Source organism: Protobothrops mucrosquamatus, unplaced genomic scaffold (assembly GCF_001527695.2).
Source record: "Protobothrops mucrosquamatus isolate PMUCROS unplaced genomic scaffold, P.Mucros_1.0 scaffold_8, whole genome shotgun sequence".
Lineage (NCBI taxonomy): Eukaryota > Metazoa > Chordata > Lepidosauria > Squamata > Viperidae > Protobothrops > Protobothrops mucrosquamatus.
Window position 1 is genome coordinate 72335 of NW_015386084.1, and position 25359 is coordinate 97693.

A 25359-nucleotide genomic window follows, 5' to 3' on the forward strand; every position below is an offset into this window, starting at 1 on the left:
CTTCTTCTTCTTCTTCTTCTTCTTCTTCTTCTTCTTCTTCTTCTTCTTCTTCTTCTTCTTCTTCTTCTTCTTCTTCTTCTTCTTCTTCTTCTTCTTCTTCTTCTTCTTCTTCTTCTTCTTCTTCTTCTTCTTCTGCCATATCTGTTATCGGACGTTGGCGATCATGTTGGCGATCCTGTTTTTACCAGCAGCCGCACGAAAAAGTGCTGCCGAATTTTGTCCAAACCAGTCCCTTAGATTTTGAAGCCACGATGTTCTTCTTCTGCCTGGACCTCGTTTGCCTTCAATCTTTCCCTGGAGGATTAAATGGAGTATGCCGTATTTTTCTGGGTGTCGCATCACATGTCCAAAATATTCTAATTTTCGTTTTTTAATTGTTTTGATGATTTCCCTTGGCTTTCCCAGGTGGCTTATCACCTCCTCATTTCTGATCTTGTCAACCCAGCTTATACGTAACAGCCGGCTGTAAACCCACATTTCCAATGCTTCTAGTCTCTTCAGGTGGCCTTCTGTCCGAGACCAACTCTCTACTCCATAGAGCAGGATAGAGAAAATATAGCATCTGACAAGCCTGATTTTCAGTCTTAGGCTTAGGTCACGACTGCAGAAGACCTTTTTCATTTTGAAGAATGAAATGTGTTACACTAGTCGAAATGTCTCCCAGGAAGGATGGAGTTTGCAAGTTCTTAATCGGGCAAAGAGTGAACCCAGAGGTTGGCTGCAGCTTATAAAATACAGGACTGAAATCTCAAATGAGGTCTTCCTTTGACTGCACGCATGAGGCCTGCAAGAGGGGGAGGAAGGGTGGAGAGGTCCAGAAGCATTCTCAGAGTTTCCACGAAATCAGTTACTCTGAATGTTGCTGAGTGCTGAGCAAGTTGACGCAGGAGAAAAATTGCATTTAATTAACTTTCGGTTCTATTGCAAGCGAGGATGGGGTGGAGTGGTAACGGCTTTTTCTTTGATGGAATGCTGCCCCCCTCTTTTTGGGGGGGTAAAACTTCAGACATGTGACCAGCTGGCAGCTGGCAGTCCAAATGGAGTTTGCATCCAGCTGCAGAGTTGTCTAAATAATAATAAAAGTTGGAAGAGACCTTGGAGGTCATCGAGTCCAACCCCCTGTTCAGGCAGGAAACCCTACACCATTTCAGACAAGTGGCTGTCCAGTCTCTTCTTAAAAACTTCCAGTATTGGAGCCTTCACCGCTTCTGGAGGCAGGTTGTTCCACTGGTTAATTGTTCTAACTGTCAGGAAGTTTCTCCTTAGTTCTAGGTTGCTTCTCTCCTTGATGAGTTTCCATCCGTTGCTTCTTGTCCTGCCTTCAGGCACCTTGGAAAATAGCTTGACTCTCTCTTCTTTGGGGCAACCCCTGAGATATTGGAACACTGCTATCATGTCCCCCCTCGTCCTTCTCTTCATTAAACTAGACATACCCAATTAATAATAATAATAATGATAAAGTTGGAAGGGATCTTGGAGGTCATCTAGTCCAACCCCCTGCTCAGGCAGGAAACCCTATACCATTTCAGACAAATGGCTATCCAGTCTCAAAAACTTCCAGTGTTGGAGCATTCACCACTTCTGGAGGCAGGTTGTTCCACTGATTAATTGTTCTAACTGTCAGGAAATTCCTCCTTAGTTCTAGGTTGCTTCTCTCCTTGATGAGTTTCCATCCGTTACTTCTTGTCCTGCCTTCAGGGGCTTTGGAGAATAGCTTGACTCCCTCTTCTTTGGGGCAGCCCCTGAGATATTGGAACACAGCTATCCTGTCCCCCCTCGTCCTTCTCTTCGTTAAACTAGACATACCCAATTCCAGCAACCGTTCCTTATGTTTTAGCCTCCAGTCCCCTAATCATCTTTGTTTCTCTTCTCTGTTCTCGTCGTCCAGAAATTCCTTTTGCTGCCATCTGAAGTCTCCAAAACCGTTTCTGTGTTGTCTTTACTCCTGACACGAAAAAATAGAGGATCATTAAGTTATGCCATGGACATCTTCTCCAGATTAGTGGAGGGAAGATAAATGTTGCCAGGAAGCTCTCTCTCTCCTGCATTTCAACCTTATTTATGACTATGTGACTATGACTGGGAAGTCAGAGGATAATTTATTTGCCTTGCGCGTGTATCTTTTTGCGATCTAATTTGCAACATCTAGCAATCATTTTTCCATAAACTCTTTTGGTCATACTTTATGATCTGCCTTCCATGAAAGCTTGAAACATCCAAAACAGCATTTCCCTCCAGTAATTGAAAGAGGTTTTAATGGGTTAGAACTGAAATGGCTTCTCTGTGACTCAGTTTGCATCTTGCAAATCTGAGTAAGGGGGGAAAAAATGCTTTTTTTTTGCAAGGCCAAAGTTGCATTTAATCTTTACTGGCCGGAGAGGGTGGGGGCAGCTACAACCCAAACCAAGCAGGATATCAAATCCAGCTGGGCTAGAAACAATTTCCATTTTATTCTCTTGGATTTAAACTCGGATAAAATGAAATGGAATTGGTTGTAATGGATATAACTCCTCCGGGTTCAAATGAACTGACCTGCATTCCTTATTTAAGATGGACCACACCCCTAAACCGTGTCCGAAGGGAGGGAGAGGAAGAGGAGAGGAGACATAGGAGGGAAGTAGGTAGGTAGTGGAAAAGAGGGCGGATGCGGGAAGGGGGTGGTGCCGAGCTGATGCTCGGTTAGCGCCCCTAAACCGTGCCCGTAGGAAGAGGAGAGGGAAGGAGGTGGGATGTGTAGGGAGGTTGAAGGAGGAGAAAAGAGGGCGGACGTGGGGAGGGGGGTTGCTGGGCTGTTTTGCAATATTAACGTTTATGTTTGTAAAACTTATAATACTAAAGTTGTATTAATGTATGTTTATATTTGTAAGTGGGGGGGATATTTCAAAATTAATAAAAAAAAATTGAAAAAAAAAAAAAAAGATGGACCAGGCACAAAATGGCTCAGCAGTTAAAGAGGCTGAGCTTGTCAGCTGACAGCCCGGGTTCGAGACCCAAGCTCTGGGTGATGGAGTGAGTTCCCGTTCCTGCCTCAGCTCCTGCCCATCTAGCAGTTTGAAAGCATGCAAATGCAAGTAGAATAATAATAATAATAATAATAATAATAATAATAATAATAATAATAATAATAATAATAATAATAATAATAATAATAATAATAATAATAATAATAAAAGTTGGAAGGGACCTTGGAGGTCATCTAGTCCAACCCCCTGCTCAGGCAGGAAACCCTATACCATTTCAGACAAATGGATGTCCAGTTTCTTCTTAAAAACTTCCAGTGTTGGAGCATTCACCGCTTCTGGAGGCAGGTTGTTCCACTGGTTAATTTTTCTGTCAGGAAGTTTCTCCTTAGTTCTAGGTTGCTTCTCTCTTTGGTTAGTTTCCACCCGTTGCTTCTTGTCCTGCCTTCAGGCGCTTTGGAGGATAGATTGACTCCCTCTTCTTTGGGGCAGCCCCTGAGATATTGGAAGACTGCTATCATGTCCCCCCTCATCCTTCTCTTCGTTAAACTAGACATCCCCAATTCCAGCAACCGTTCCTTATATGCTTTAGCCTCCAGTCCAGTTTGGTGAGAAGGCAAGAGTGTTCCGTGCGCCTTCAGCATACGGCTATGCTTGGCCATATAATCATGGAAATGTCTTCGGACAATGCTGTCTCCCTCAGCCAAGAAACGGAGAACCGTGCTCTAGAATCGGACACAACTGGACAGGGAAACGTTTACCTTTTGTTCTGTAGTTAAACCATGGAAGAACTGTAACAATCAGAGAAACCTCTATCTGTCGCCTGGTGTTTTAAACAAATCATGTTTTTTTTTTTACATACTAACAAATTCGTATAGCCTAAGCTTTTGTGAATCACTTCAACAGATGCATGGGTTATCTGAAGCAAACACACGCACACACTTGTGTAAGAGGGGTAAAGGGAGCTAGAATCAAGATCACGCGAAGTACTAGTACTGCTTTATAAAACCCTAGTAAGACCACACCTGGAATACTGCAGCCAATTTTGGTCACCGTATCACAAAAAAGATATTGAGTGTTTGGAAAAAAAAATCAGAGAAGAGCAACTAAGATGATCCAAGGCCTGGAGGCTAAAACATACGAAGAACGGCTGCGGGACTTGGGTTTAGCTAGTCTAAAGAAAAGAAATAGGGGAGACATGATAGCAGTATTCCAGCATCTAAGGGGCTGCCACAAGGCAGAGAGGGTCACGTTGTTCACCAGAGCACCAGAGGGAAGGACGAAAAACAATGTTTGGAAGCTGATCAAAGAGAGAAACAACCTGGAACTAAGGAGAAACTTCCTGACAGTAAGAACAATCAACCAGTGGAACAGCTGGCCTCCAGAAATCGTGGGTGCTCCATCACTGGAGATTTTTAAGAAGAGGCTAGACAGTCACTTGTCTGAGATGGTATAGGTTCTCCTGCTTGAGCAGGGGGCTGGACTAGAAGACCTCCAAGGTCCCTTCCAGCTTCTATTCTATTCTATATTGTACCTAGGGAGTAGTGATAAGAGTAATAGTGAGCTGTGAATACAAGATGAAGCAGCACCTTCAACTAATAGAGAAGTGAAATCTAATTCTTGAAGCTTTGTGACTAATCTTGATAAATAAATATTATTTCCAGCATTACAGGCAGAACATCTGCATTTTGTCCCTCTGTGGCCACATTTCCAAAGACCTTTTTTTTAAATCCTGGTATCTGCCAGCTTGCCATCGTGACGGCCGGTGAGGTGGCGTTTTTGTGTTAAGTTGAGGAAGGTGTAATTTTGAGTCGTTGTGGGTGATTGCTGCATGTTTCATAATGGAGATCAGAAGAAATCTCGGTTGCTGTAGAAAGCGGTTTGTTCTCTCTTTTTTTTTCTTTCCTTTTTTCTTTCTTCTGCCTCTTTTGTGTGCCGAAGACCTATGAGTCAGCCAAGTGGTAAGGAGAGAGAGCCGAGAATGGAGGCCTTTAAGAAAAGGATTTTGCATTTTGCAGTAGATCAAACAATCTGGTAAACTATGTGGGCAGCATAGGAGCTGTGTAACCTTCCACAGGGACTCCTGGGCCTTTTTGGACCTGAAAAGATTAAGAATTTGCTGAGGGTTGTCATCTCCAGTTGAAAGACTCACAAGCATCTCAAGGATTTGCCCGCTCTGCAGGCTAGAGTTGGTGTTAAATTGAAAATTCTGTAACAGGAACCAACGGCACCACTGTGCATTTAATGACTGTTGGCACCGAAGCCTCGACTCTCCAGATGTTAGGTAACTACAGCTAAATTTGAACCAGATGTTCTTGGGGGTGGGTATAATAACAGCCAGATTTGGCCCATTACAGCCAACTGTACATCGGATGGACGAGTTCTTTATGTACATTGGAAACGAGTGCTGAGAGAGTGCGCTAAATTGTTTTAATCTCAGTTGTTGTCTACTGCCAACTGTCACCAAGACAACTATAGAACAGTTGTTTTCATGACTTGCAAGTGCTGTCACATAGCAAGGGGAATGCAAAAAGTCGTACTAAAGGAATTCCTGTTTCCCTTTTGAACAATGCAACCGAAGAGGAATGAGTAACGGGTTTGCATCCGTTCGTTTGCCTCTGATTCAGACTGTTTTAGCTTTTTCTCTTTTTTTGGGGCAGAGTTTTAGTTTTTTGGGATGGGAGAAGCCATCTTTCAAAATTTCAACTTTTTGGAAGGCAGGGTGCGAGGAACCACTGCTTATTATAACGTGAGTGTAAATTCCATAATGAAAATAGAAGCAGATGTTAAACAAAGTACTCCTGATTCATCCTGCATAGTAAATATTAGTATTTGATTGGCGGTCTGAAAGCTGAACCCGACTGATATGAACAAAAGATATGCAGGAAAAGTGATGTTTCCTGGCATTGGGCCAACCCTAACATTTCTAACTTGAAAGTCACACAATGTTTAAAAGCTCTTGGAGGTTGCCATAGGAGGCAAAAATGAGATACACATCGATTTACACTCCCCTGATTCATAAGCCTTTACAGTACAATTGTTAAAGGGAGGAAGGAAAACAAAACAAAGGGCAATCAGGATCATCATATGGAAATTACTGGGATCCTACTAGGATCCCACCAATAAAGCCTCTCTCTTCTCAAACTCGGCTTGGGTTTCTAACAAAATTAAGGGGGAATCCATATTTCTGCAAGAGCAAGAAAGTTTCTAGGATTTTCATAATGCCAAAAGAATCTTTGCCAAGAATATTCTTCTTTCTTTCTTTCTTTCTTTCTTTCTTTCTTTCTTTCTTTCTTTCTTTCTTTCTTTCTTTCTTTCTTTCTTTCTTTCTTTTTCTTTCTTTCTTTCTTTCTTTTCTTTTTCTTTCCTCCTCCTCCTCCTCCTCCTTTTCCTCCTCCTTCTTCCATATCCGTTATCGGACGTTGGCAATCCTGTTGGCAATCCTGTTTTTATCAGCAGCCGCACGAAAAAGTGCTGCTGAGTTTTGTCCGAACCAGACCCTTAGATTTTGAAGCCACGATGTTCTTCTTCTGCCTGGACCTCATTTGCCTTCAATCTTTCCCTGGAGGATTAAATGGAGTATGCCTCATTTTTCTGGGTGTCGCATCACGTGTCTGAAATATTCTTTCGTTTTTTAATTGTTTTGATGATTTCCCTTGGCTTTCCCAGGCTTTCCCAAGAATATGATAGATGAGTATAATTCCCAGAGGTGTGACCATATCGGATAAGCCTTGAAGTCACTCAATGAAGTTGAAGAGGTGTCATACTTGATGGCCATAGCCTACAACCCATTAATCGCAGCTCTTTGGCTTAGTATATTGTGTGAATCAAACCCAAAGTATGACATTCGCCAGCACAGAATTTGAAAACCCGTAAGCACTGATCAATAATACAAAGTTTTGCACATATACCTTGCAATGTTATGGAACAGTGTTTTACAATCCCAGCAACTTTTAAGTGGTGTGGACTTTCAGTTCCCAAAATGTGTCTTGATTCACTCAGTCACTGTGCTGGAAAGCTGGGCCTGTTGGATTTCTGCCTGTTGAGCAGCTCTTACAGACAGTGCCAGCTATGAAGTAGCTATGTGGCAAGTTGGCAAGCTGTTGCCAAGAACATCCAAGCTTTACAGTAACAAGGAAATAATCTTTTTATATTATTATGAACGGTCCTTATTAGCAGGCCAGGAAAGAGTTTAGAGCTTGTTTGTATTCTTTCCAGGAGAACCTTCCAACTTTTATATGAAAAGAATTGGATTGCTTCTGATGTTACTGGGGAGCCGGGGGGAGATGATAGTTAAAAACACCCAGATATATATACGATGGGTTTAATTCAAGAAAAATATTGGGTCACAGCTATCCTTTACGCAGCAAGCATAGAGTAGACACTGCCCTGATTGCAACTGATGTTGTCTGCTTGCCAAATTTTATGAATGGAAGGACAGGCATGAATGAACCCCGGAAAAGCTAGCTCTGGGTTTAGTTGCCAGCTTTTTTGTGCAATACTTTCACAGCAAATTCCCCCCCTCCTTTCTCCCCCCCCCCCCCTCGTTGGCTTCCTCTACTAACTGCCAATCTGGAAACCTTGGCTGAAAAGTAGGAAAGCTTCATCGACATTTGTTTCTTCCCTCTGCCTGGAGGAAAAAACCTAATCAGAAACCGTTTGTGGAAGAAGGGCCCTTGGCAAATAAATAAATACCCAGAACTGGAGAATGGTGACGCGCTAAACCACAATAGCTTGCGTTCAGCAAGCCAGAAGGGGCCCCTCTGGAAAATGGGTGAAACTCAAAGTTCCAGAGCAGCGGAATGGAAGAATACAGGTAGTCCTCAACGTTCGACCACAGTTGTTTCCCCGATTTATGTTGTTAAGTGAGACATTTGTTTTGCCCCGTTTTACGACCTTTCTTGCCGCAGTGATTTAAGTGAATCCCTGCAGGAGTTCCGTTAAGTGAATCTGGGTTTTCCCCGCTGACATTGCTGATCAGGTTGCCAAAGGGGATCACGTGACTCCAGGGGACACTGCAACCGTCGTAAATATGAACCGGTTGCCCAAGCATCCAAATTTTGATCACGTGACCACGGGGGCTGCTGCAACGGTCGTTTCGGTGCCATTGTAACTTTGGACGGTCCCTAAACGAACTGTTGCAAGGACAGCCTGCAACTCCTGGAACTGAATGAATATCAATTTGTGTTAACTGGTCTTGCTTTCTTTTTGGTCCCCTATCCATTATATATCCTGAGCGTCTGTATAGGATCGTGGTAGGATATAAATAGCACGGATAAATAAGTAGATTAGGTTATTAGCCACTTTTATTTTGTGCAATTCCAGGCAGCAGACGCAACAACAGCCCTGTGAGGTAGGTTGAGTGGAGAGAGAGGGGGGGCTGGCCAAAAGGGACCCAGCCCGCTTTCATGACTAAGGCAGGATTAGAACTCATAGTCTTCTGGTTGCTAGTCCAGCACCTTAACCCTTATAGCAAACTGGCTCATAGAACATAGAATCATAGGATTGGAAGGGACCTTGGAGGTCTTCTAGTCCAGCCCCCCTGCCCGTGACAGGAGATCTATACCATTCCAGATAAATCATTGTCCAAGCTCTTCATAGTTTTTCATCTTGTCTTTGCAGTTACAGCGCTATGTAATGTTTGTGTGTGTGTTTGTGTGTGTATGTGTATCATGGGGGGGGCAACCATTGGAACTTTGGAACCTGCTTGTAAATAGCTTTTGGAGGGTCTGGCGTAATTTCGAACTGTCTCTAAGCAGTCAGTCATAAATTGAGGATTACCTATATGCTACTTCCTCCTCTAGTTATTCTCCCAAAATTCCTGCAGTAGCTATTGGTTGGACAAACTTGGCTCAAAACTATTGAGCAAGCTTNCCCCCCACTCGTTGGCTTCCCCTACTAACTGCCAATCTGGAAACCTTGGCTGAAAAGTAGGAAAGCTTCATCGACATTTGTTTCTTCCCTCTGCCTGGAGGAAAAAAACCTAATCAGAAACCGTTTGTGGAAGAAGGGCCCTTGGCAAATAAATAAATACCCAGAACTGGAGAATGGTGATGCGCTAAACCACAATAGCTTGCGTTCAGCAAGCCAGAAGGGGCCCCTCTGGAAAATGGGTGAAACTCAAAACTCCAGAGCAGCAGAATGGAAGAATACAGGTAGTCCTCAACGTACGACCACAGTTGTTTCCCCGATTTATGTTGTTAAGTGAGACATTTGTTTTGCCCTGTTTTATGACCTTTCTTGCCGCAGTGATTTAAGTGAATCCCTGCAGGAGTTCCGTTAAGTGAATCTGGGTTTTCCCCGCTGACATTGCTGATTAGTTTGCCAAAGGGGATCACGTGACTCCAGGGGACACTGCAACCGTCGTAAATATGAACCGGTTGCCCAAGCATCCGAATTTTGATCACGTGACCACGGGGGCTGCTGCAACGGTCGTTTCGGTGCCGTTGTAACTTTGGATGGTCCCTAAACGAACTGTTGCAAGGACAGCCTGCAACTCCTGGAACTAAATGAGTATCAATTTGTGTTAACTGGTCTTGCTTTCTTTTTGGTCCCCTATCCATTATATATCCTGAGAATCTGTATAGGATCGTGGTAGGATATAAATAGCACGGACAAATAAATAGATTAGGTTATTAGCCACTTTTATTTTGTGCAACTCCAGGCAGCAGATGCAACAACAGCCCTGTGAGGTAGGTTGAGTGGAGAGGGGGGGGCTGGCCAAAAGGGACCCAGCCCGCTTTCACGACTAAGGCAGGATTAGAACTCATAGTCTTCTGATTGCTAGTCCAGCACCTTAACCCTTATAGCAAACTGGCTCATAGAACATAGAATCATAGGATTGGAAGGGACCTTGGAGGTCTTCTAGTCCAGCCCCCCTGCCCGTGACAGGAGATCTATACCATTCCGGATAAATCATTGTCCAAGCTCTTCATAGTTTTTCATCTTGTCTTTGCAGTTACAGCGCTATGTAATGTTTGTGTGTGTGTTTGTGTGTGTATGTGTATCATGGGGGGGGGCAACCATTGGAACTTTGGAACCTGCTTGTAAATAGCTTTTGGAGGGTCTGGCGTAATTTCGAACTGTCTCTAAGCAGTCAGTCATAAATTGAGGATTACCTATATGCTACTTCCTCCTCTAGTTATTCTCCCAAAATTCCTGCAGTAGCTATTGGTTGGACAAACTTGGCTCAAAACTATTGAGCAAGCTTCCACAACTGAAGTGGATTTGAAGCTGGATCTCACTAGCATTAATCTAATGATGTCATTAGGAGATTAGCAGGGTGCCCATTAAATTTGGATTCTCTAGAATTCCCAGTCCATGGACCAGTACCGGGCCGCAGCATGCCAGCAACCGGTCTGCACAAACAAGCAAAGCCCCATCCGCGGGATGCAGGCAGCATATAAAGCCACGCACCCTCCAGTCCACGGAAAAATCTCTCTCCACGGAACCGGTCCCTGGTGCCCAAAAGGTTGGGGACCTCTGCTCTAGAGGAACACTTCAAACTGTGATGGAAACATGACTTACGGATGCTGTTGGTTAGTTCTCTGCTAAAAGTTCATCTGTGCCCATAAAAGGTGGCGATTTTACCATCTGGAAGTCTGAAAACACAACAGTCTGATTTATTAATTGGTTGAATTTGGCCTAAATGAGTTTCTGAAGTGGCGTAGATTCCTTATATGGCAGGAGAGGGGAATGTAAGCATTTTTTTTGAGATCCGCATTACTTTTTCCAAATATTTTTTATTTTAAAAAAAATATTTCATCCGCCAACATATCAGACATGTCCAAAGATTCCCCCCCCCCCCAGGATTGTGAAGGAATGGCCCCTTGTGGTTCCTCTTTAACGCTAAAGGGTCACAAAAATAGTTTCCATGCCTTAAAAGGCGAAGGATCTTAGGGCAAGGAGTGCCATGAATTCTCACTGGGACCTCACTTGAGATGGTTGAGATTCTGGAACAACAGGTGGGTCTTTGTAGAAAAGAATACTGCAATGAACAGAAAGAACATTTGGAGTCAGACTATGTTTTTAAGAGGATCGGCAGGCAGATATTTGGGTTCTTCAAGACATTTCACCCATCTGGAATCAAAGCCACAGGATGGAGAGAGCGTAAGAAAGTCCTGCAGCTTTTGTGTCTGGGATTTAGCAACATGTGTGAATCCATCCAGGGTGGGTTAATGTCTGCAAACCAGGACCAGGCAGTGTGTTGAACCAACCACGTTAAAAGTATTTTGGATTTGCGTGACGAGTGACCCTCGCAAGTCAATCCGTGTGTAGAGCAGTCTTGGGAAGGAACTTGCTGGTTGATGCTATGGACTTTTGTATTTGTTTGATTTTTGTTGTTCTTGCTGTTCAGTCACTAAGTTATGTGTGACTCTTTGCAACCCCATGGACCATAGCACGCCAGGGCTTCCTGTCCTCCACTGTTTCTCAGAGTTTGCCCAAATTCATGTCCATTGTGTTGATGACACTATCTAATCATCTCATCCTTTACTGTCCCTTTCTCCTGTTGCCTTCAATTTTTCCCAATTCATTTGATAGGACTTCGTTGACTTCACGAACCATGTCATTTTCTTGGCCACCATATAGAAGTGGTTTGCCAGTGGTTTAATAATAATAATAATAATAATAATAATAATAATAATAATAATAATAATAATAATAATAATAATAATAATAAAGTTGGAAGGGACCTTGGAGGTCATCGAGTCCAACCCCCTGCTTAGGCAGGAAACCCTACATCATTTTGGACAAATGGCTGTCCAGTCTCTTCTTAAAAACTTCCAGTATTGGAGCATTCACCGCTTCTGGAGGCAGGTTGTTCCACTGGTTAATTGTTCTAACTGTCAGGAAGTTTCTCCTTAGTTCTAGGTTGCTTGATTAGTTTCCATCCGTTGCTTCTTGTCCTGCCTTCAGTTGCTTTGGAGAATAGCTTGACTCCCTCTTCTTTGGGGCAGCCCCTGAGATATTGGAACACTGCTATCATGTCCCCCTTCCCTGTCCTTCTCTTCGTTAAACTAGACATACCCAATTCCAGCCACTGTTCCTTTCTTCCTAAATATCCTAGCCTTCAGTCTTCTAAAGGGGCTTCCTTGTGTGTAAATATCCACAGCTTCCAGCCTCAATTGGCTTAGCTTAGTAGGTGTTTGACAAGTTTGGGGTGGCAATTAGAATTGCCGGAGACAAAAAATCACACAGCAGATCAGACTTTAGATTTTAGCATTATGAGTGAACAATGCTCGTGGCTCATCCCCATTTCTATTCAGATCTATTTCCATCCCTAAGTAACAAACACAGGGCTATTTTTAAACAATAGTCAAAGAGAAATATAAAGCGTTAAACTCAGGCTGACTAACAACCCATACCATGCCATGAATGCTGATGAGAGAATTAGGGGGGCATGCTTGATGACTGCTTTCTTATTCAAAATTAGTCCCAACAACATTAATCAGCTTTAGTTCCAATTAAACATGAGTTTACAATTATTGCTCTGATGAGTTTCCAGCAACATGCTTAGCCGCAGCCGTTGGATTTGAGCTTCAAATGTTCTGAGTGAATGCAAGCATTCCAGTGTGTTAAACCATGATTTTAAACATCTGCCTTAGCATGATCATGAACCCAGTTTTCTAAGCGAGCCAGCCCTTGAACCCAGAGTTGTAAACTGTATTTCACACTTACTATACCCCGAGAGCTTTATTTCATGCACACTCTCAAGAGCGGCGTGATTAGTCTAAGCCAAAGCATTGCTTCACCTCCCTGTTCGCTACACCCAGAGGATTTAAAGTATTTATTCTAACTAGAATTATTACGCTTAGCTGATTTTTTTCATGAACATATTTCTTCTCGACATTTGTTTACACCCCGTATCAACAGTGAGTTATTGCACTGTTAGAAATTATTTAAATATATTTGCAAAGTACAAGATTCAGCTTGTTAAACCAAATTGCTTTGAGCCAAGGGCAGAGCATTTTCAGTTAACCAAGTCACTGTGACGGTAATTCCTGGCAAAAAGTGAGGAGTGCAGCTTTATTCCTTCAAAGTTTATCTTAAGTACAGGCAGTCCTCCACTTATGAATAGAATTGAACAGAATAGAATCGAACAGAACAGAATAGAATCGAACAGAACAGAATAGAAAATATGGAATGGAGTGGAATGGAAGAATAGAATAGAATAGAATAGAATAGAATAGAATAGAATAGAATAACAGAGTTGGAAGGGACCTTGGAGGTCATCTAGTCCAACCCCCTGCTCAGGCAGGAAACCCTAAACCATTTTGGACAAATGGCTGTCCAGTCTCTTCTTAAAAACTTCCAGTGTTGGAGCATTCACCGCTTCTGGAGGCAGGTGGTTCCACTGGTGAATTGTTCTAACTGTCAGGAAGTTTTTCCTTAATTCCAGGTTGCTTCTCTCCTTGATTAGTTTCCATTGTTGCTTCTTGTCTTGCCTTCAGGCACTTTGGAGTATAGCTTGACTCCCTCTTCTTTGGGGCAGCCCCTCAGATACTGGAACGCTGCTATCATGTCCCCCCTCGTCCTTCTCTTCATTAAACTAGACAGACCCAATTCCAGCAACCGTCCCTTGTATGCTTTAGCCTCCAGTCCCCTAATCACCTTTGTTGCTCTTCTCTGCACTCTTTCTAAAGTCTCAGCATCTTTTTTACATCGCGGTGACCAAAACCGGATGCCGTATTCCAAGTGTGGACTTACCAAGACGTTATATAAAGTGGTATTAACACTTCATGTGATCTTGATTCTACCGTCTGTTAATGCAGCCTAGCACTGTGTTGGCTTTTTTGGCAACCGCATACCACAGTTACAATGAAGAATTGCTAAAGTAAGGTGGTCGTTAAATGAACCATAACCAATTTTATGTTTTTGCTGCCGCTGTTAAGCAAATCACTGCAGTTGTTAAGCAAGTCACATGGACGTTCAGCGAATCTGGCTTCCTCCATTGATTTGGCTTGCTGAGAAGGTTGTAAATGGTGATCACATGCCCTCGTTGTAAATACATGCCAAGTGCCCGAATTTTGATCATGTAACCATGGTTTGTTGCAATGGTTGTAAGTTTAGTAGTCTTTATTAATTCAGCTGCAGCATTTAGTAGCGAAGGTTCAAGTTTAATTTTTCTTGCCTCTTGAAGCAAATACCAAAATTTTGCTTTGAGCCTTGTATAACTGCATGCATGTAGTGCCTGTGTTGAATGGGAACCATATTTACATGCAAATAACATAGCTGAACCACCCCATATGGGGGAAAAAAATCCCTGTAACAATTTGTACACTTTATTCGGCCATCTGGAGATAAAATATTTTGGGAATCTCACAGATGCTCACATAGTCTGCATTTATGATATGGGAAGGGCGAAGAAAATATTTTAAGAAGGTTCCGTTTAAAGAACGTTTTGTATCCTTTCTCTCCTATCTGTAATTATAGTCTCAGTGCTTGTATCAATAATAGCCCTGAGTATTCTCTGCTCTTTCTGATCCATTGATTTAAAGTTCACACAGATGCAGAGTTGAAATATATTGACCCCCACAGGGGGTCACATTAGGAAAAGCCTTAATTTGGTTACTCAATTAAACAATGTTCTGGCTTTGCACAAAGCATTAAAATATTAACTTATGAAATAAGCAGGGTGTACCCACTAGGATAATTCAACCCTAGGAAAAGTAATGACGAACGTTAAAACTAAGTATGCTTAACATATTGTATAAATCCTGGTGGTAAGTGGGATCTGATCTAGCCATAGGTGAGCAAATCCAGTCTTTATGTAATTAAGGCAGGTCCTAGTTGGTGGTACCAGATAAAGAGATGTCTCGTGTTCCAGTTCTAGGTGAATTTCCAAGTTTCAACAGAAGAGAATATGTGTAAGCTCATGGTTCAACTGTGGGGTCCTGGATGCTCTCTGAGCTTGGTTGTTGGCTTGCAGACATAGCATTGCCTGACTAAGTAACATCCCTATCACTGATGACATTACCTAGTCAGGTAATGAAACATCTGCAAGAAAATTACCAAGCTCAGAGAGCACCAAGGACCCCTCAGTTCAACTGCAGGCTACAAACGTCGTCTTCTGTTGAAGTTGAACAGGGCAGTTCAAAGCACTAGAAGTTTGTTTCATGCTGTCTATACACAAAAATCTGATCTAACGGTCAAGCCAAATTGGTCCTAGATAAGAGTCAACAGAATTCACAAGGGCCTGGCCCTCGGTCTCTTGTGGGAACACACAGACTCCAAACTGCTGACGCCTTTGACCCTGCCCTCCAGCTGGTCATCTCTTACACCCACTATCTAAACTCTGGTTTTCTCACCGAGTGCTTATTAACTGAATTATTACCATTCCAGTCTGTTTTTCTCTAACAAACCGGCCACTGGCCTGAACTCAAGAGTGACCATCATTGGCAAGCTAGTTCTCAGAACATGAAGAAAAAGGGTAAGGCACATTGGGGGTGGGTGGGAAGAATCCTGACCCCTCTCAAAATGAATGCAGATGTTCATTGGCGGTTGAAACACCCCACTTACTCATCATTTCTATTCTTAATTTTATGGCTTCAGTAATTTCCCCAATTATTTAGAATATTGAAAATGTGCTGAGGAGGATCAGCTGCGCCTGTCTGCCCCCACTGGCCTGCTAACCCCTCTCCCCCCCCCCATAATTTAAATAGATATTCATTCAAATAAATAGTGGGCTACTTTAGAGGTCTTAGGCAGTAAATTGCAAAACTCAAAAATGGCCCATTTGAATTCCGTAAACAGTTTCACAGCTGGACGAAAGCTAAAAGAAACTTATCAACTTTCTTTTGTTTTGTGTTTTCGTTTCCCTTTAAGAAGCTTCAAGAAATCGCCAGCATAAATCCACTTTTAAAAGGGAGATTTTAAAAACAAAATGAACTTAAGGGATATAATTTTGCAGGTGGGTTACAAACACAAATGCTGCTCGGGGTCCAGATCGTCAGCTTGAAGGCCACAACCCTGAAGGACACAAAGGCACCTCAAATAAAGAGTAACACCATTGAAGAGTAATGCCATTAAATATCTATTCTTTGAATTTTAAACCCCCTCCTTTGCCTGATTTTGTGGCTTTTGGTATTTTTCCCAGTAGGGAAATGGGACTCCCTGCCACTGAGCACAAAGCAACAGTGTCTCCCAGTGACTAAAATGTCTTTGAAGCAACTTGGATATAGCAAAAAAAATCTGACAGCTTTCACTGGCTTTGCTTAACCAATTCTCACCGCCTACTATTTATCCTGCTTTTCTAAAAAGGGGTGGGGGGCACCATATGGCTTCAAAAGCCTCTGTGCGCTTCCCCCTCAATTCCACACAAGGTTAGTCAAGTACAACCAGTTGGGTTTGCATTTCTGCCCATATATGGATTATTGGTGGCTTCTGATTGCCATGGAAAAGGGAGCGAGAATAAGCAGCAAATGTTTTACAAAATAGCTCGGTTGCAAGCATTCGCTGAACGTTTTAAGCCTTTATTGGCTGTTCCAGATTCTCAAATGATAAGGTATATGCACCTTCTAACGTGCATATGAACAATGGCCAAAGGGCACTTTCTTTCTGTCCATCCACATTTCTGAGAGAAGAGCAGGCAGAGGTAGATGGGGGGTGGAGTTAAGCGCGTCATCAGTTTAGAATCCTTACGTTCCCACAAATGGTTCAAGTCCAACCTCTCATGAATCCCATTGACCCTTATCTGGCGCCAATTTAGTACTGAACTTTAGTTGACTAGATTCTTGGGTATAGGCTTGAGCAATAAATCTCCTACAACAGTGGTGGCGAACCTATGGAACATGTGCCAGAGGCGGCACTCGGAGCCCTCTTTGTGGGCACATGCACCGTCGTTCCATGGCCCCTCCTCACCAGCAGCCCCCCCCGGAAAAGAGTTGCCCCCGGGCGCAGGCCAAGCGAAGCAGCGCAGCCAAGGACATGGTAGCCGGGCAGCGGGGACAAGATTTCGCTCTTGTGCCCCATTGCACGCAGATGATGCTGCAGGGCGCAGGCGGAAGACGTGGCCACCATGGCGCTGCTGGGCTGCCTGGGTGATCTGTGGCGGGCCGTGGAGGTGGTGGGTGGCCCAGCAGGCAGGGCGGAGCAGGGACAGGGGTGGGGGGCAGTTTTTGGGCACTCGGTCTCTAAAAGGTTCGCCATCACTGTCCTACAACATTATGAGATTATATTTTTATCTGACAGAATATGAAAAATGTTGAAATGAATATTTGGTATTATTTGGTCGCTGAATAGCTTTCTTTTCCTAGGTTAAAAACAAAAATGAAGTAACGGTGACAGCGCTTATGTTAAATTATGAGATTTATTACAAACGACTTGCAATTAATTCTCTCTTTCCCTTTGTCTACTTTCCTGTTTATCTTCTTGTTGCCGTGTGGTGTCCTTTAGGTCCTGATCACTTTAGTTCCAAGAGTCTCGCTCTGCAAGCCCAGAAGAAGATTTTGAGCAAGATGGCAAGCAAGACGATGGCCAACATGCTGATTGACGACACCAGCAGCGAAATCTTCGACGAGCTGTACAAAGTGACCATCGAGCACATGAAAAGCAAGAAAGAAGCCCACAAAATTATGAAAGACTTGATCAAAGTCGCCATCAAGATTGGGATTCTCTACCGAAACAACCAATTCAATGCGGACGAGCTGGAGATCGTTGAGAAATTCCGCAAGAAGCTGAATCAGGCAGCCATGACATTGGTCAGTTTTTACGAAGTGGACTTCACCTTTGATAAGAATGTTCTTTCGGGACTGTTGAACGAGTGCAAGGATCTCGTCCACGAACTTGTAGAGCGGCACCTGACAGCCAGGTCTCACGCACGGATCAACCATGTCTTTGATCACTTTGCAGCCGTTGAATTCCTCACGTCTCTCTACAACCTGGATGGTGAAGGCCGCCCCCACCTCAAAAAGATTTGCGATGGGATCAACAAACTACTTGACGAGAAGATCCTCTGAAACTCAACTTTCCAAAACTTTTAAAGAACAGATCAAATTAAGAGAGGCAAAACAGAGTTGGGAAAGGAATATAAGAGCCTGCTTCTGTTTTATAACCCACCCACCCCCCAGACAAAATATCTTGGCAACAAACTACTTTTATTCTGGAACATGTGACTTTCTGTTTGTAATGAAAAGCCATCAGAAGTGAGATGTACTTCACCCTGCAAATAAAAAGAACATTTTCGCACAGAGAATGATATTTACAATGCAAAAGAAATTGTGCAAGGCTTTTTTTTCCCGTAATTGGAATTTAGCGCTGCAAAAATAAACCCGAAGATCCATTTCAGAGAGCAAGTAAAACGACCCACATTTTCATTGCAGAAAAAAACCTTAACATGGAAAAGCGAGCGCCAAGCTTTGTTTTAAAAGAAAAACCACACAATCCAAACTGAAAAATGAGGGGAAACTCTTTGATGCAAGAAACGGGGACAAAACTCAAGTTTCCTTTTAAAGGGTATAGTGTTTCCGCTGAAAATAATGGAAAAGTTGGCACGACTCTCTTAATGAAGGGTGATTAAGACTCCAAAGACTCTAAAAGAGGAGCTATTAAAAAAGGTTCATTCCGTAAAGTCCTCGCACATTGCTGCAGGTAGTACCAAAGTGAACAAAATTCGGTTCTAGAGCAGAGAAAGTTTGAAACGGACACTGGGCCAAGGAGGCCCTTTCAGAGATCTTATCGTGTTCAGCTGCAACAGGGGATGCTCTGAAATGGAGCAGAGGCTCCAGGTATGGTGGATCTCCCTGCAGCCTTCCATCATCCCATGTTTTCCATCAGAAGGATTGCTCATTTGGGAGAGTCGCCAGGGGAAGAACGGACAATTGATGAGCAGTAGACACTTTGGGTGGTATACAGGAGAATGAAAGGGAGACCAGAGAGAAGAGCAGCAGAAGGCATCTGCTGAAAGAAACGGGCCAAGCCAAACCACATCCATGCTATGCCAAAAATATACTTGGTAATGCCCATGTTATCCCGAGGAACCAACGCAAGGAATTCTTTTACCATCTCCTTGGAGATATATTTGCTTAAGTTTTCCTATTTTTTTTTTAAATGAACCTCCCCTCCTCCCAAAAAGTACATCATTCTGGTCTGATGGCTTATGTGATTCACAATTTCCGTTCAGGAAGTTGACACGACTGTATAGCAAAATGTTTAGTCAAGAGCTGATAGCAAATTATTTGAAAGAGCATCAAAAGAACGGTGGTCCCTTGTTAGAAATGTTACTCTCTAGGACGGGTAGGCAACCTTGGCTCTTTTATGACTCATGGACTTCAGTTCCCAGAATTCCTGAGTCAGCATGACTCACTCTCCCTTTCTCCCCAGCATAGCTGACTCAGGAATTCTGGGAGTTGAAGTCCACGAGTCATAAAAGAGCCAAGATTGCCTACCCCTGCTCTAGGACAACATACATGGGGATTTTTCAATCTTGTTGATGACTCCCAAATTAATCTATTAAAGCTCAGTGGGTCTGGCCTGCAAATAAGTACGTTTCTAGCAAAAGGAAATGCAGAGTATTTGCAGAGTAGCAATTGTGAGTTAAGCCTACAAGGCCGTGTCGTACAAACGAGAGGTTATACAGGTAGTCCTCAACTTAACGACCACAATTGGAGTCCAAATTTTCTTTTGTTAAGTGAGTTTTGCCCCATTTTACATCTTTTCTTGCCATAGTTGTTAAGTGAATCACTGCAATGGGTAAGTTACTAAACCCCGGTTGTTAAGTGAATCTGGCTTCCTCACTGACTTTGCTTGTCACAGGGTCACCAAAGGGGATCACAAGACACACACACACAGCAACCGTCATAAATACAAACCAGCTGCCAAGCATCTGAATTTCGATCACTGTGAAGAATGATCACAAGTCCCTTTTTTCAGTGCCGTTGTAACTTTGAACGGTCACTAAATGAACTGTCGTAAGTCGAGGACTACCTGCTTTCCCATTTCACCTGGTGAATACTGTTAATTGCACGACACCAGGTGTGAATATTGTGTAATTGCAGGAAATGCAATTTCGTGCAGTTACATTATTCATGACAGCGAATACTGTAATTGCATGATGACAGCAGCCCATTTAACTGCTTCATCTTACAGAAAGTGACTTAAACAGGAGTTAATCAGGTTGCCGTATCTGTTCTTGGTAAAACATGTTTTTGCATAATGCTGGCTTAATCCTTTGTGTCAATGTAGCCATTATACCCACATAGGACACAAGATAGCTTAAAGCACAATTTAATAACCAACCTCATTGAAAACTGAGTCTAATTCTGCCTTGTTTCAGACTAGTAAAGAGTTTGTCTTTATCAAATGGAAAGTTAGCATCATATTTTTTGAATGTACAAGCCTCTGGAAATTGCCCAGTTATCCATATCTATTAACTGTTGAGCCAAATGCTTTAAGTTACTCACTGTGGCCAGACCCATCCAATTATTTTCAGCCAGGCGGGCGTGTTACCTCTTGCACATATTGGTATTCCAACTTGGGACTATTTTTTTTAAGGAGTCAAATGTCTTGCCGTTTATATTTATATGAGACTTGAGTAGCCTTAAACATATGGAGGAGTATTTATGTAATTTCCCAGACTGGTTCTACACTGTATGTTCAATGTGTTTACTTTTATATTGGTGGGGTTACCATGTAAAACCATCGGTTCCACAACATCTATAGTGTTTTGAGTCAGACATAGTGTTTCCTTACCATAAATTATGCATTAAATGATTTGTGATGAAAGGATGTCTCTCCTCTGGGGTTCTGTTTGTGGTTGTTGTAACTTTAATCCCTCTCGTTCACATCTATCTTCTGCTGTTTGATGCCTTCCAGAAACAACGGGACTGTGACTGCTATGCGATTTCTGGTAGGGAGTCCTTATGGGTTTTACTCCACTAGTTGCATCCAACTTTAGAGGAGGGCTCATCTCCGTTTCCAAGCCTTTGAAGCAACACTGTCTGAAGATGTTTCCGCGGTCATATGGCCAAGCATGACATCATACCACAGCACAGAGTGTCCGGTGAAACATGGAGCACTGTTCCCTTCCCACTGAAGTGGTACCTATTTATCTACTTGTATGTACATGCTTTCGAATGGCAGGAGCTGAGGCAAGTGACGGGAGCTCACTCCATCACGCGCTGCTAGGACTCAAACCGCTGGAGCAGACTCAAACCGCTGGTATCTTTTAACCCTCTGAGTCACCAGGCCTCCAGGTGGTTTTTGGACATCTGGAGAAATTATGACCCTATTCGAATCATGGTTAGAATGATGTAGGATACAGCATTGCATTTTATCGAAGGACAAAGATCCTCACTCTGTCACACCTAGTCATTGGGAATGATATAACTAATAAGACTTTGATGCTTTGTTTTCCAAGCTGAGATATTTTGATTATTCCTTATGGCCCTCTTCAGTAGATACAGGCACTGCAAGTTTAGGCCAGTTGGGTAGCATATAATGCTCATTGCAGCATGCCTAGGTTTTGCATTACACAACAGTCCTTTGGTATTATAAATGGCCCAGTGACCGATGCACAACAATTGTTTGGTGCAGCAGGATAATTTATTACATTGCAATTGGTTTAAGTTACGTGGTAATAAGAACAGAAAGAAACCATTTCTGCAAACAGTTTGAAAATAAAAAGTAGATGGGGTACAATTAAGGAAAACCCAGTAAGTCCCACCAAGCTGTGTTAAGATCTAGATACTTGACAGAAGTAGGACAATAAGCATTTGGGGAAAAAATGGACAACAGGATCTGCAGTGTGCAGATGGATGAATCTTTGTTATAAAGAGATGGGTAGTGAGCTTCTCAGCCTCCAAATATGGCTCGGCTACAACTGCAAATAGTAGCGAAGAATGCTAAGAGTTGTAGCTGAGTAAGATCTGGAAGGCCAGAAGCTCCCCACTTAAGCCTCATTTGATGACAGTGGTTAAAAACTGCATAGACTTGAAATTATAGCTTTCCTAAACTGTTAGGATAAGTCCTATAATATACCATGAACTGTCATATAGAAATAATATTTCCAATGTATTTTTTCCAACCTCTTCTTATTTTTAATCTGTAAGGCATATAGTAAATACGATCGTACAACAGTCTCTGTAGATAATTTGATACAGGGGTCTCCCATCTTGCCAACTTTAAGACTTGTGGACTTCAACTCCCAGAATTCCCCAGCCAGCCAGAGTTGAAGACCACATGTCCTAAAGTTGCCAGGGTTAGAGAACTCTGATTTAATACATTTCTTTAGTGCATTGTCATTCCTGAAAAATCAGGAAGAAAAAAAACCAAAATTCAACCCCTTTTGTTAGTTAATTGCATTGTACTTTCTGAAGTAAGAAGATGGGCGAACTTTGAAAGAGCTGATGTTTTACAATCAGAACTGTGTGCCGTTCACAAAGGATGTCTCTATTTTCTCTCTTGATGCCTTGCAATCTACTTAGCAACGCAGCCTTCTTCTATCCACTAATTACACCTACATGTACATATCCGTCATTTTCAGAACAAGCTACCGGAACTAAGAAATGGTAAGAAGTTAATGGCATAAGACAGTGGTGGTGAACCTATGGCACGCGTGCCAGAGGCGGCACTCAGAGCCCTCTCTCTGGGCACGTGCGCCGTTGCCCCAGCCCTGCCTCCCCCTGCAGCCCCTTCCTCACCAGCAGCCCCCCTGCAGGAGAGTCACCCCCAGATGCGGCCCACGCGGAACAGCGCAGCCAAGGACATGGCAGCTGGGCAGCGGGGACAAGACTCCGCCCTCACACCCCATCACGTGCAGATGATGCTGCGGGGCATGGCCACCATGGTGCTGCTGGGCCACCTGGGCGATCTGCAGCAGGCCATGGAGGCAGTGGGTGGCCGCGGGGCAGGGACACTGTGGCGGGGGACGGGGGGTTTGGGCACTCGGTCTCTAAAAGGTTCGCCACCACTGGCATAAGTTAAGAGGGGGGGAAACCAAACCTATACACCTAGTGTTCCTCAAGTTTTGCAACTAGAAGATATAGGGTCTTCAAGTCAACATTGCTGGCTGGGGAATTATGGGAATTAAAGTGCAACCCATCTTAAAAGTTGGCCAGGTTGAGAAACACTGGGCTAAGGTATTGAAACACTGGCTGTGTTTCTATTTATCTTCCCCACTGATCAAGAAAGTTACTAAAAAGATACTATTAGATCAATACTTGGCTGCGTACACTTTAAAGACATCAGGCTAGAAACCAGGAGACTGTGAGTTCTAGTCCTGCTTTATGCATGAAAGTCAGCTGGGTGAGGGTGAGTCAGAGGGTGAGTTCTAGTCCCGCCTTAGCCAACTGGGTGACTTTGGGCCAGTCACTCTTTCTCTTGGCCCAACCCAACTCGCAGGGTTGTTCTTGTAGAGAAAACAGAAGGAGGAAGGAATATTAAATATGTTCGCCACCTTAAGTTATTTATTTATTAAAAAAAAATTCATTTACATTTTCACATGGCCAAAGGTAGTAGGACGATGAGGAGGGAACAGCTCACCAAGTCAAAAGATCTGGAAGTTCGCGCAGAAATTGTAGAAACTCTGTATTGCACACCTAGAATCACACCGCCCATCTCAAGCTGTCTTTGCAAAAGGTACTTCCTTGATCTCTCTCTCTCTCACACACACACACACACATACACACAAAAAAAACCTAGTCATCCTACTATATATCCATATGATCAAAACACTGAAGACAGACCGCCCAATTCCGATGTCTCTGTTGAGGTACAGTCAACGGTGACTGGTGCCAAGCCAAGAGCTTTTCACCGTGCCATGACCCAGCCATGATGCATTGATGAACTGAGGGTTATCCCTGCATTTTCGTGATCCGCAGGTTGTTTCTTGTAAGTGCTTAAGAAGCCACTTCAAGCGCTTCAGAAAAGTAAACAGAAGTTAAGACCCTTCTCTGCACTAGGGAGCGTAGTGATTGAGTAATTCAAGTAACTGATCCTACTACTAGTCCCCTGTGAGTTATACAAATACATTAATAGAAAATACGTGCCTTGCATAACATGTCTCGTTCAGCTACCCGTACCTTATTGCCTTGTCAACGTCAGGCTGATCGTGATGGGTTTTCTCCTCCCACTGGAAGGAGTGCCACGCTAATGCCAAGGCACATCTCCACTCCATGTAGAACAGAAGTTGGGTGTGGTAAACCCCTAGGCACAACCACACCCTTCCTTCCTATCAGTCCAAAAAGGAGACCGTGTGGTTTTCAGGATTCTTCCATCACCTTCTGACATTGATAAAGTAAACAGTCTGGTAGAGCAGAGCAAGGTGATCTGAACCACAAGGCTAATTTTCCAGCATGGAGCCGGCAGTGGAGAAGACACGGGGTTGATGGAAGCAGTCGACAAGTGGCTATTCCCTCATTTCCTAAAAGAGGCATTTGGAAAGTTCTTAATATCCAGGTCTCAGGCACAAAGGATCAGGACCGCACATGAAATTGCAGTTCAAAAGATTTATCCCTCAAGTCTATATACAAGAATCTAGGCAATTAAAATTTAGTATTAAATTGGCACTGGATAACAGTCAACAGAATTCGACAGGACTTGGACTTAAAACTGTTTGTGGCCACATAACAATTCTAAGCTGATGGTGTGCTTAACTCCACCCCATCTCTGCCCGCTCTTCTCCTACACCGTGTCCTTTTAAGGCACAACCACTGTGACACATGTGGGTTTATTATTCAAAGAGAAAATGTCACAGATTGTCTATGGGAATTTCCAACAACTTTCTGCCTCAAAGTGGGGGGGGGATTGTGCAATTTTTGTTTTGTTTTTTTTGGATCCTAGCTACAATATTACGCTAGTTGAGGCTGGTTAAAATACTCATTTCCCCAAATACCCTTTTCTTTTCTCTAATGTCTGAGGAAATAGCTGGTTCTGGTTCCTGTTCAACTGCCACTCCCTGGGATTTCAGTTTGGATGTAGAAAAGGGAGAGACACGCACAATTATTGAACATTTTCCCAACCCTGAGAATTTGGGGGAAGTGGAAAATAACTACAGACATCCTGCCGGTATCTCCATGTTCTTGAAACTCTGAAAGGCGATCCAAATTTCTGAGAAAAACCCAAATGGTTTCCAATTGCTTCAGAGAAGTAGCTTCACCTCAGTTAACAGCCAAGTCATTCCAATTTTGGGGAAATGTGGTTTAAGCTACTGGCACTAACCCAGAATTTCAGGATCGTATATGTCATGAATCTGAAACAATTTTAAGTTACGTACCTATGATATCAACAATATGTAGCTTCAATTTTTGCTGAAGGATGTCTAGCATCATGGACAGGGTACCTTGAGATGGTGCCACCATTAGATTTTGTTTGACTTCATTTGAAATGGAGAGCCACAGTTTTCCATATTCATCCGTGCTCATCTTCATTGGTCTGCCGATAGAAATGAAGAAAAAAAAATAAG

The 25359-nt window shown here is 43.1% G+C and overlaps 2 protein-coding genes across 2 annotated transcripts in view; one reads left to right on the forward strand and one right to left on the reverse strand.

The window, feature by feature from the left end:
- Positions 1 to 17347: 17347 nt before the first annotated feature.
- Positions 17348 to 17917, forward strand: TNFAIP8L3 (TNF alpha induced protein 8 like 3). Its single transcript, XM_015817571.1, has one exon. It carries the CDS (start codon positions 17417 to 17419, stop codon positions 17915 to 17917), a length of 501 nt encoding a protein of 166 aa, XP_015673057.1. The 5' UTR covers positions 17348 to 17416.
- A 5467-nt stretch (positions 17918 to 23384) lies between these two features.
- AP4E1 (adaptor related protein complex 4 subunit epsilon 1) overlaps positions 23385 to 25359 on the reverse strand; it is a 22343-nt gene continuing 20368 nt past the window's right edge. The window contains exons 20-21 of the mRNA XM_015817346.1: positions 25171 to 25328; positions 23385 to 24318 (exon numbers count right to left, since the gene is read on the reverse strand). Of these exons, the coding sequence (XP_015672832.1) occupies positions 24158 to 24318; positions 25171 to 25328 (319 nt within the window). The 3' untranslated portion in view covers positions 23385 to 24157. The remainder of the gene's footprint in view (positions 24319 to 25170; positions 25329 to 25359) is intronic.